Source organism: Crotalus tigris, unplaced genomic scaffold (genome assembly GCF_016545835.1).
Source record: "Crotalus tigris isolate CLP2741 ecotype Arizona unplaced genomic scaffold, ASM1654583v1 scf7180000018432.44079421565:4894166, whole genome shotgun sequence".
Lineage (NCBI taxonomy): Eukaryota > Metazoa > Chordata > Lepidosauria > Squamata > Viperidae > Crotalus > Crotalus tigris.
Genome location: NW_024096999.1, coordinates 3019469 through 3032157, shown reverse-complemented (window position 1 = coordinate 3032157; position 12689 = coordinate 3019469). Strand labels below are relative to the sequence as shown.

General features: G+C 43.5%; 1 protein-coding gene across 2 annotated transcripts in view; it reads right to left on the bottom strand.

Moving 5' to 3' along the window:
* Positions 1-11517, bottom strand: part of ZNF423 (zinc finger protein 423) — a 259669-nt gene extending 248152 nt beyond the window's left edge. Inside the window, exon 1 of one of the 2 annotated variants that reach the window (XM_039352432.1) lies at positions 10994-11517. In XM_039352432.1, the coding sequence (XP_039208366.1) occupies positions 10994-11033 (40 nt within the window). In that variant the 5' untranslated portion in view covers positions 11034-11517. The remainder of the gene's footprint in view (positions 1-10993) is intronic. The other variant, XM_039352433.1, reaches the window with a different exon arrangement.
* Between the last annotated feature and the right edge of the window lie 1172 nt (positions 11518-12689).

The following is a 12689-nucleotide window of genomic DNA, read 5'->3' as shown; positions in this document are numbered from 1 at the left end:
TATATATATATATATATATGTAGGTCAGACACTTCCAATTTTACGCGGGAGAAAACCCGAACAACCAAAGACCTACATACAAATACCCGCAAAAACCTCAGAAAAAATATATATATAAGCAGGCAGAGAAGTGGATCATTTTTCTAGTAGCTTCAATATCCTTAGCCATCAATTGCTAAGAGGATAGCCAGCTGGGGCAGGAAAACAAGAAGGGAATATCTATCTATCTATCTATCTATCTATCTATCTATCTATCTATCTATCTATCTCTATCTAATCTATCTATCTATCTATCTATCTATCTATCTATCTATCTATCTATCTATCTATAAACCAAATAAAAGAAAAAACGAACACCAGGATATATATATATACTTTTCTTTTTTCTTTTATTTGGTTAACATTATGCCCAGGATTCTCATTTTTAGTATATGTGTGTGTGTGTGTGTGTGTGTGTATGAAGATGAAGAAGGGAAAAGATAAAAGACACTGTTACTTCCAGCGTCAACTCAGCCACTGAGCTTCGACATTGTATAATTGACTTTGCAAGCCGAACAACAGCAGTCTAACAAAGAAAATGTCAGTATTTCTACAGGGCTAATCTATACCACTAGGAGGGCCTCCCGCTGTCAGTTAGAGCTGACAATACAATAGCTTTCAAAAGGATATTACGATCATGCTTTCATACTTGACATCAATCAAGACAAAAAGAAACTCTTTCCAGAAGACATTAAAAAAAAAAAAAATCAAGCTCGGCTCGGAGAGATAGACAAAACACTGTTTTCTTTACACGCGATCCTTCTGAGCAGTCCGTTAATTGGAAAAGAGCAACCGATGACGTTTTGAGCATCATCATCATTATTACCGTGTTGTGTTGCGGTTGTTGAAGCAGGAAACCACCTAGGATGACAGTTTTCAGAAGCTAAGGGCAACTCTTGTTGGGATGCGTTTTTTTTGTTTTTTGAGAAGGATAAGCTGTAAATCAAGCTTTCTATCAGCATATTTTGCCAAGCCTGCTACCCCCAAAATTAAAAAACTGAAGTGACAGTTCTGTGTTTCAAGCACAATGCCAAATCTGAGCTTTATCCTTTCCGTTCCTTCCTTCCTTCCTTCTTTCCCTTTCTCCTTCTCTTCTGCTCTCTTCCCTTTTCTTCATTTCCTTCCTTCCTTTCTCCCTTCCTGCCTTCCTGCCTTTCTTTCCTTCTTTCCTTCCTTCTTTCACTGTAAAATAGTTGGGTTCCCAACTATTCGTCCACATTAAACACTACTGGAACCTGAGGTAAGCATGTAAAGCTATATCTTGGATTTAAAATCAATTGACTCTATTTGATTTCTCTCCAGCTCTACATATGGAAGTATTTCAATGTTTGGTGAAAAAAAAATCACCAGCAACATTCAATAAAATGGTTTTAATTGACTTTCATATTTAAGTAAGCTGCAACAGCTTCAAGCAATCAAGGATATGAATTCAGAAAAAGCTGCTGGGAATAATATCAATGGCCTACAATACAAAATTGGGAAGATAATACAACTCCAAAATGTTTTTTTTTTTCAGTGAAGACTCTGTTGGGAGACATTTTGAGGTCTCAATTCATCCAATAACTAGTTGGATTCAAAATTGCAACTGATTTTAATTACACCTTCCTTCAAGATACTTAAAACTTTTGATGTTGGTTTAGAAGACAATTGTTAACATCATGAAAAATTTATCATACTGTAGCTAGCAATCCAAAAAAAGGACAAACTACCAAATAATGTAATAGTAATGCTGATAGCTATACAATACTACAAATCTTCATAATGATTAAATGGTGTTGACCAAGGTTGGATATACTAATTAATGAAAAAGTCTCTTTTTTTTCAAAATACGGTACATACGTATTAACACATTAACAATATACTTCAGCTTTATGTATGGAGGTAAGAATTCTACAAATAACAGCCTGAACTAGAGAAAAGGCAGGATATAAATCAAGCAAACAAATAAATACACAAATTACGCAGTGTTAGTGTAAGTCAACCTATTCAATTCAATTTCAAAATGTTTTAAGGAAATATTTCCACAACTATCAATCAAAGTGAATGGATACTGATATTATAATTCCTGCGTCTGTCAGCCTGAATGAGCATTTTGGAAGAAAAAAGGATCCTAGTTGTGAATAGTTAATGGACAACATCAATTGGGCAGTGAGAGTCATTTCACACAATTTTTAAAAAAGGGAATTACCAGCCTTTTAAAAAAAGTCTTCTCTTAACTTCTTTGCTGTTTCCCTGGCGCACGTAACCTTCATTTTTAACTTTAGCAATGTCATGTATAACAGACGGGAAGGGAAAAACACAGGAAGAAACGAAGAAACTCCCTCTTATTATGCTGATACCCAACCTGTAAAATTGACCAAAGAAAAATATATTTTTAAGCAAATCGAGAAGCCAGAGGTGTGCATTTGAAGCAACAATTTTAATTTCAAATCATTTTCTCCCTGTCTTAGGTCAGTGTACCTGTGACCTTAAATCTCCTTATTTATTGCTTCTCAATTATTTCCATGGAAACGTGGACTATGGCAACCAATTAAGCTGCCAGCTGTCAAGTCTCCACATCACCTGATAGGAGTATTTTTTTAAAAAAAAATAAATAAAATTCTGAAAATTTCTTTTCCTATCTATGTATAGCCTGCCTTCCATGGAGGACCTGTACACTGTATGAGCCAGAAAGAGGACCAAGAAAATATCTACAGACCCTTCACATCCTGGACATAAACTATGATCCATGATCAAAGGCCTGGAGACTAAAACATACGAAGAACGGCTGCAGGACTTGGGTTAGTCTAAAGAAAAGAAGAAACAGGGGCAACATGATAGCAGTAATCCAGTATTTGAGGGGCTGCCACAAAGAAGAGGGGGGGCAACCTATTCTCCAAAGCACTTGAAGGCAGGAGAAGAAGCAACGAATGGAAACTAATCAAGGAGAGAAACAACCTGGAACTAAGGAGAAACTTCCTGACAGTGAGAACAATTAATCAGTGGAACAACTTGCCTCAAGAAGTTGTGGGTGCTCCATCACTCAAGGTTTTTAAAAAGAGACTGGACAGTCACTTGTCTGAAATGATATAGGTTCTCCTGCTCGAGCAGGGGGCTGGACTAGAAGACCTCCAAGGTCCCTTCCAAGCTTTATTCTATACTACTCTACTCTACTCTACTCCAACCTCTCCCCTCAAGATGTCACTACAGTGCACTGCATGCCAAAACAATTAGACACAAAGATGGTTTCTTCTCCCAGGCCATCACCCTGCTAAATATCTAACTCCTACAGCACTTTCTTCTGCCCAAAGATATTTGGGCAGTAGTCTGTATTGCTGTTATTATCCTTGTTATCTTCTCATCTTTCTCATCTTTTCATCTTCCGTATTACCGTCTCCTATTGGTATATTATGATTTATCAATTGTTGTTCTATCTTATGATTTATAATTTCTGACTTATCACTTTGTTGTTTATATGTATATATAGAAAACCTCTGCCCCGGAGACAAATTCCTTGTGTGTCCAACCACACTTGGCCAATAAAGAATTCTATTCTATACTATCAATCCGTCAAAGCAGGACCCATGCTTTCATTCTTTTTCTCCAGTCACATTTCAAGGCCAAATTTAGCGAGTTGACAGTGGCAAAGAAGCTGGGGTCCTCCAGAGAGGATCTTCTGATCATCCAGCAATTTACCTTTGCTGCAAGAAGGTCCGATACCCCTGTGAGTTTCAATTACCAAATAATGGTCAAAACTCAACCCTGGGTGTTGGAAAAAAAAGGAACAGGAGAATGGAACACCACCTGATCCAAGCTTGTAAGACCAGTCACAATCAAAAGGAAGAAAAACAAGCATTTTATTTGGCTGTGTTGACCCATTCGTGATTGTGTGAGAAAAATATGGACTTAAAAAGGAGAATATTTGTAGCTCAGGGTTGACATAAAGAGGTCCTTAGTGCTCTTTGACCTTGGATGTTTTATTACAGAGATTTCATTACCCAAACTAGGCAACAGCAGTGCTAGAAGGGAGAAGGGTTCAAGCACTAATATAATAATAGTAGTAAAGTTGGAAGGGACCTTGGAGGTCATCTAGTCCAACCCCCTGCTCAGGCAGGAAACCCTACACCATTTCGGACAAATGGCTGTCCAGTCTCTTCTTAAAAACTTCCACTGATGACGTTACCTAGTTTGGGTAATGAAATGTCTGCAAGAAAACACCCATGCTCAAAGAGAGCTGAGGACTCCTCAAATATGGACTTATATTGAGGATGCATTTTTGAAAAGTCAAGGTCCCATCCTCTAAAGGTGGAATCCTTATTCTTAATAAAGGTGTCCAATTCCAATATTTTTACCACTGGCTTCAGGTGAGATTGCTACCCCTTCACTTCTTCCCTTACCTCCTCCTCCACTCTCAAGGATTGTTATATTCCTTCTGTTAATTCCTTCCATTACTTCTTCCTTAGCAAACTTAACTGGATTGCAAAGGTCCACAATAAAACCATCCTGTTAAACTGACACACAGTTAAGAAGTGAAAACATGCCATAAGACAGGGCTTTTCAACCTTTTCACCCATTGTGCCACTTTTAGGATATGGCAACATCCGAGTACCACCAGTCGCCTAGCAAGGTGTCAAAAACTTGATGACCCAAAAAAAAAAAAAATGAAAAAAGTGATAAAGTACAGGTAGTCCTCGACTTACAACAGTTCGCTTAGTGATTGTTTGAAGTTACAATGGCACTGAAAAAAGTGCCCCCCCAAACCACAGCCGAGCAAGACACATGCCTGCCCACCCAGCAGCGCTCTTCCTCCTGTCCAAGGTTTTCATTGTTGTGAGCATTTCTGTTGAGGATTGACAGTGGGGCTGGGGTGAAGGGGTGTTTGGTTTTTATTCCCCCCGTCTGCTGGGTGGTTGCAGCAGGTTTTGGTCACTTCACATGACCCTGGGACACTGTGACCGTCATAAATATGAATCAGTTGCCAAGCATCTGAATGTAAATCACAAGACCCTGGAGATGCTGCAACATTCCAGCTGATTGGCGCTTCTTCTGGGCTCAGCAGAAGCATCAGGATCAGTGCTGTTTTCCTGCTGATTGGTGCTTCTTTAGGACTCAGCAGAAGCACCAGGTTCAGCGCTGAGCTCCAGCTGGAGCCTGGCGCTGATCCTGGCGCTTCCACTGAGCCCTGACAGCCCCGAAGAAGCGCTGATCCTGGTGCTTTCACTGAGCCCTGACAGCCCCAAAGAAGCACTGATCTTGGCGCTTCCGCTGAGCCCTGACAGCCCTGCAGCTCCAGCCATCTCTCACTCAGGCTTGTGCAGTGCTGCCACCGGTTCAGCTCATTCCCCTCCCCCGCTGCCACTTTTCTAGGATGGTCGCGTACCACCTGCCAGGTGCCAAAGTACCACAGGTGGTGCCCGTACCACTGGATGAAAAACCTTGCCATAAAACAAAACTTCATGCCTCTGTTTCATGTGAAGGTCTCATTTTTATAATATCTTCCATGCACATTTTATAGCAAAAGTCCTGAACTTCCTAGTGGAAAATGCAAGGAACTTTCTATTTTCCATATAACTTTTCAAAATCCAGGTCCTCCTCCTTATTCCTAGAATTGCAACTCCTACAATTCTTAGCTTTAGTCATTCCAATAAAGTTGTAAAAAAAAAAAAATTCCCCTTTAGTTTTTCCAGGAAAAACCATTCCCTTTTATTTCTAATAATTTGTTACTGGTTTTTTTTCATTAACAAATAAAAGCGAAAAAGTTGACAAATGGTTATGCTATCGTGGACAGCAAACCACCAAATGGATGGATGCAATTCATACAATCATAGCTGTGAACCACCCGGACAAAAGTGTTCATGTGGTACGTTGTTTTCTTCATACAGCAGTCCATGAACAAACTTTTTTGTTCAATTTGGAAAACGATTACGTAGCAGATAAAAAGAAGGGGAGAAAAAGCAAAGCTTTAACAGGATGTTTGGCTATTGTACTTCAGTTTCCACATATTACACACTTCCATCTTCCAAATATAGATATTTTTTCAAGGTTTAATAATGTAGCAAAGCTATTCTGCAACAGTAAAAACAGAGGCTACTCACACAGAACCATGTTTAATTATTGTAACTGTTACTATATTTGTATGCCAAACAACTCTCAATGGCTCTGGGCAACATGTAAACCATTTCTCCCACCTCCAAAAAAATCCACTCAAAATATAATGCCCAAGATATATCACAGCAAAGATAACATAGTCTACATTTAATTATTGAGGTCCAACAAGATTTACTGTCTAATATTTCTGTTTTCCGCCTCGTGCACTGCAAAATATAAATCTATTATCTCAGAGTTGTTGCGTCCAACATAAAGACATACAAAGTTCAGTGAGCCTTATTCCAACTCAATGTATGTAGTACCAAGTTGCAATTCTGTACGTACTTGTGTACTTACGCACTGATGAGGTTATCTAGTTGGATAATGAAACGTCTGCAAGAAAATCACCAAGCTCAGAGAGCAACAAGGACCCTACAGTTCAACCCTGAACTAAAAATATTCCCTTCTACTGGTACTATATCTACTTAGAAGCTAAAGTGCACATGAGCTTTTTCAACCCCTTATTCTGAACTGAATAGAATCAACTTCCCAGTCCTAAACATCACTCGGTTGCAAACTTTAGCAATACCACTATAAAGGTAACTGCAAACTTTAGCAATACCACTATAAAGGTAACTGCAAACTTTAGCAATACCACTATAAAGGTAACTGGAAACTTTAGCAATACCACTATAAAGGTAACGGCAAACTTTAGCAATACCACTATAAAGGTAACGGCAAACTTTAGCAATACCACTATAAAGGTAACTGGAAACTTTAGCAATACCACTATAAAGGTAACTGGAAACTTTAGCAATACCACTATAAAGGTAACGGCAAACTTTAGCAATACCACTATAAAGGTAACGGTAAACTTTAGCAATACCACTATAAAGGTAACGGCAAACTTTAGCAATACCACTATAAAGGTAACGGCAAACTTTAGCAATACCACTATAAAGGTAACGGCAAACTTTAGCAATACCACTATAAAGGTAACGGCAAACTTTAGCAATACCACTATAAAGGTAACTGGAAACTTTAGCAATACCACTATAAAGGTAACTGGAAACTTTAGCAATACCACTATAAAGGTAACGGCAAACTTTAGCAATACCACTATAAAGGTAACGGTAAACTTTAGCAATACCACTATAAAGGTAACGGCAAACTTTAGCAATACCACTATAAAGGTAACGGCAAACTTTAGCAATACCACTATAAAGGTAACGGCAAACTTTAGCAATACCACTATAAAGGTAACGGCAAACTTTAGTAATACCACTATAAAGGTAATAGCAAACTTTAGCAATACCTCTATAAAGGTAACTGCAAATTTTAGCAATACCACTATAAAGGTAACATACCTGGAGATCAAATCCCTTTGCACCACTCAAGGAAGACATAACACAGGTTCCAAGTCACCAACGGACATTCAGCTGTGTTACAGTTTCAGCTTAAATATGCAAAATTGTTGAGCAATCTTCAACAGCAACTTTGTTTATGTCTGGATTTGAACTCTGGAACTAAACTAGATTTGGGCTTGGGTTGATTGGGACCACAGTCCACCATCTATATCTGTTAACATGAGTGTTCTTGGGACTGGATGCCAACACTCCTGAAACACCTTCAAATCATTAGCCACAAAGAGATGTCAGGTAGCCTAGCAAATAGCCAAACATAATTATACTTTCTTCCTATGTTTCCTAAAGCTTCCTATGAGTGCAACTCAGTTGCTCATTTAGTTATTTCAACGTAACGTCTACCTTTACAGGCCAACTCTTAGTCTGGTGCAATTACAAGACTTGTAATAAAAAAAAACCTCATGTTCCTTAGATGTCTTAATTTTTCACAGTTTGGTCCAGTTATTTGATCCCTGAGGGCTACAATCCTATCCATTTAGCAGACAGGTCTGCCTTCCCCCCCCCCCCACAAAAAAAGAGGTAAGGAACAAGGAAAATGAACAAATTTGGGTCACAGACATTCATTTTCAACTTGCCACTGTTCACAGAGCTATTCTATAATCAGTTTCCTTTGCTTTCCCTTGTCCATCTCTCTTTTTTTTTAATTCCACAAACTTTTCATCTCTTAGTTCAGGGGGTTTAAAAAAAACACCAAAATTAAAAATGTAGCGCAAGACAGATCTCCACAAGCTGAACTCACAAACCCCATCCTCTTTGAACCAGGGATATAAAAAAGTCCCAAGACACTCACCATACAGTACACTTAAGGCCAAGAGTTGCAGCGTTGTGAAGGATGCCCAAACTAGCCACATTTGTTATGATTCTTCTTACTCTATTAAGCAGGACAAGTACGCATAGGCACAGACACACGCAGACACAGAGTTACTTTTGCCAAGGACACTCAAGTCCTTAAAATGGATGATGGGGAAAATGCAGACAAGAGCCTTCATTATTTATGGAACAAGAAGGCAGACTTCCAAACGGACCACATCATATACAGGCACCTACTTCCTAAATACAAACACAATATTTCCATTTTTAGAAGACTGTTCAGCTGAAAACCCACTTAATCATCTTTAAAGAAAGTTGTGAACCAATTCTTTTTAATTGCCTGCTAAGAAAACGTGAAAAAAGAGGGGAGGAAGAAGGGAAGTTTCCAGAATTTGGTGTGTGTATGTGTGTGTGTGTGTGTGTGTGTGTGTGTATCAAATCACATTCTTATAAGAAAAAAAAAATCGAATTAACCTGCTCACAAAGAGGAATTTTAAGGGGAAAAAGTTGGAGAATAAGCCATTATCTTATTCTCCTGGCTACATGGAAACCATTAGCTTCCAATAGACTGTCCTCAGGCTGCCCTAGGGAGCAATGGGGTTCTCTTGGTCTGCAACTTACTATAATGCTGCTTTTGTTAAAAGAAGACTTTTAACTTTCCTTTAGGGGTAAGAGGAGAGAGAACACAGAACCTGGGGCAAATTCCACAGAGAAGAGACCATGAGAGGTATGGATTTGGGAATTTAGCAGATGGTTTTGGTTTCCACATCTGGCAAACTTAGGATGGAGAACCACATGGAGGCTCTTCAGCCTGCTACAGAGATTTGTTGAGGAACCTCTCTCAGTCCAGGTGGGATGATGAGGTCCTGGGAAATCCATATCAAAAATTCTTGAGTGTGGTCCAAACCAGAAGAAGGGGATTCTTGGAACCAATTCACAAGAAGCCAAGAAACTCTCCCTTTCCCAACACTAGAGAACATCCCAGTTCAACCATGGAAGCATTTCCACTTTCTGTAGGGTCTCTGGTGCTCCTTGAACTTGGTGGCTTTCTTGCAGGCATCAAAGCAGGGATGATGTTACCTAGTTTGGTTAAAAAAAAAAAAACATCTGCAAGGAAACCTCCAAGCTCAGACAGCAACAAGCACACCACAGTTCCACTTTCCACCAGGATATTGACTCTGGGGTGAGCAAATGTATGAAAAGTCCTGCCCCCCAAAATTACAATACTGGGCAGTAAACATCCCATAGCTCCCAATGGGTTTTTCTCTGGAACGTATTGTGTTACAACTACTGGGTGCCAAGTTGGACTACATTCTTGACATTGTTGAAACTTCATGGCCATCTTAAAAATCTACCCCACTCCTCCAAGCCTTCCTCCAGTAAAGGTTGGCCCTATCTGTTTCTGACATATTTTGGATGAAGACCTCTTCTACAACTAGACCTTAATGCTCGGGGGTCTGCTACTCCATTCCACCACAAAAGGTAGCTGGCTAGGAGCCACCCAAACAGACCTCTGGAGAGAGACCAATGGAATTGCTCTGGAGTAAGATACGCTTACCCCTATAAGAAGCCATCTCCAGTTCTTATTTGTTAAAAAAAAAAAAATCCCTTGAAAGTTTGCAGCACTCTCAGGAATCAAGATGGTCTGTTCCTTGTAACTGGGTTTGCCAGTGAGTAAACCCAATTTCACCATAAATCTGGGAAGGGAAGGGAAAAGGGAAAAGGGAAAAGGGAAAAGGAAAAAGGAAAAGGAAGGAAAGGAAGAAGGAAAGGAAAGGAAAGGATCCACTCCCTGTCGAACCCAAGTCTGAAATCTATAGGGCTGTAAATATTTGGGGCAGGGGATTGATTGACAGAGGCACACCTTTTCTCAACATCAATAGGCAAAGCTTTTCAATGGTGAGCAATAAGACGGATCAAGAAGTCACCTCCACAGGGACACTTTGTCTCAAAAGCCCCTCGCCTGCTTTATTTATTTATTTGGCAATTATTTACTGGCTGGGGAACCCTCCCATACGGCCTCCAACCCAGGAGATGCTGAACAGCCAGCCTCCGGGTCCCTTGGAAGTTTTCTTAGCCACCCCACCCCCGTTCCCAGCCCGCTCCCTCTGATTCACAGCTGGTGCAGGCAACCTGGATCTCTCCAGATGTTCGGCCCATCTCCCACAATCCCTTGCTATCATCCACGCTGGCAGATGCTGGTGGGGAGTCGCGGTCCAGAAACCACCCACCAGCGCTGGATGGCACCGGATTCTTCCGAGCAGGGCACGGGGGTAAAGGCTGGGACTCGCGCCGACCCGCCTCCCAGCCGCTCTCAGTCCGAAAGGAAAGCCACGGAGGTGCACGCCTGGATGGGCGCAAGCAGGCCAGCCCTACTCTCCTCAGCCGGCCACCCACCCTTTCGCTCCAAACGCGCCGCTCCCCTTTCCTGGAACTCCGGCGGCGGCAGCGGCGGCCCCAGAAGCAGCAGACCCAGAAAAGGAGGAGGGCGGAGGGGAACGGAGAGGCTGGAGAAAGCGGTGCCAAGCTCGCCGTCCCCAACCCCCGCTTGGTCACGAGGCAGAGGCGGGCGGGCGGGCGCTTACGAGGCCGCTGCCCGAAGCCGAGTTCCCGGCTCGGAGCTGATTCAGTCGCGCGCGGAGCAACCGACTTACCCTTCACCGAGCGCGGCTTGGCTTGCTTCCTGCGGGACATTTCCACTCCGGCTCTTGCGCTTACTCTCTTTCTCTCCCTTTCTCTTCTTTTCTTCCTCCTCCTCCTCTTCTTCTTCTCCTCTTGCTTCTCTTGCTCTCCCCTCCTCTTTCGCTTCCTGCGCCTCTCCGGGTGTCTCTGCCTGCCCCCCCCCCCCGCCTTTCCTTCTTTTCCCACTTGGAAACTTTGTCTCTCCAGCAGAGGCGAAGCGGAGGCGGCGGCGGCGGCGGCGGCCGGATCGATTCTTTGATTTCTCACTTCTTTGCCTGTTGCAATGCGGCAACTTGCAACTCTCTTTTTTTTTTCCCCTCCTGTTTTTTTGTTTGTTTGTTTTGTTTTTGGGGGGGTTTTGTTTTAAACAAAACACCTAGTTGGGGCGCTCGGAGGTTTCGACCCGGCTCGGTTCAAAAGATTTCTCCCTCTTGCTTTGCTCCCCCCCCCCCACTCGCCCGCTATCAATTGCGATTGAATAATTAAGAGCACAAACACATTCCCGAGCGCGCCTTTTCAATTAAGCAAATCAGTCAAGGCGACCTCAACTCCCTTCCCCCCCCTCCCCATCGCGAGCTTCTTCCTGGGAGTCTGAGCTTGGATTTCTCTCCCCCCCCCCTTTTCTTTCTTGGGAGGAAGATGTTTTCATTGAAAGCCCCCCCCCCTTTTTTTAAAAAAAAAAAATCCTTTGGGGAATGGGAACCCTTCCGATTAATAATAAAAAAAAGCACCCCAACCTCTTTGCAAAACGCAAAAGCCCCGGAGTAGGAGGGGGGGGCACAGAGGCACGGAAGGGGGGGGTGTCTCGCTGCCTAATTGCCTAGTTGCATTTATTAAAAACACGCACACACCCTCTCCTCTTTCTCCCCCCCCCCCGAGACGTTTCTTTCTCCTGCGGGTTGCAAACCTGTCCCGGGTCTCCCCCCAAGGAGAGATTGGGGGGGTGGTGGTAGGGCGCAAGACACAGTATTTGGGGAAGGGGTTCCGTCTCTCTCTCTCTGTGTCTGCCTCCGAAAGCCCAAGAGCTCCAAAGGGCGCGGGGCAAGCCTCCCTGGATGGTCCCCCCCCTCTTTGATTTCGCTGGGGTTATTATTATTTTTTAGGGGGGGGGCAACAAGAGAGGCAGGATTTCACAAGCTCAGCGCGGCTGGCCAGCGGCGTCCAGCTCTCCCTGTCTTGGGCCAGCGGACCGGACCGGACCCGCCACCGCCGCCGCCTCCTCCTCCGCCGCCGCCGCCGCCGCCGCCTCCCGCCCCGACCCGCTTCGGGAAGCCCACGAAGCGCTGCCGCTGCTTCTCCTCCGCCACCGCCGCCGCTGCTGCTTCTGCCTGCCCGCCGGGCTCGCTAGCTGCCTCCATGGGTTAGTGGCGGCGAGCCGGGCCGAGGGTGCCCGCCTCCATAGCCGCTGCCGCCGCCGCCGCCGCCGTGGCTCTCGCTCCGCTTCGGCTCTGGCCAGCCTCCTCCTCCTCCACCTCCTCCTCGCCTCTTCTTTGTCCTGGTTCTTTTTCCTCCTCCCGGTCTGGCTGCTGGGGCTGCAGTGCAGACACACATAATAAAGCCAGGCTTGGCTGGAAATGTAGCTGAGTCCCAGCAGGAGGATGTGAGGAGTGGAGTCCCGGCGGGGGAGCGCTCTGATCCCGTAGGGAGCCCCGCGCAGCCTGGGCTGAT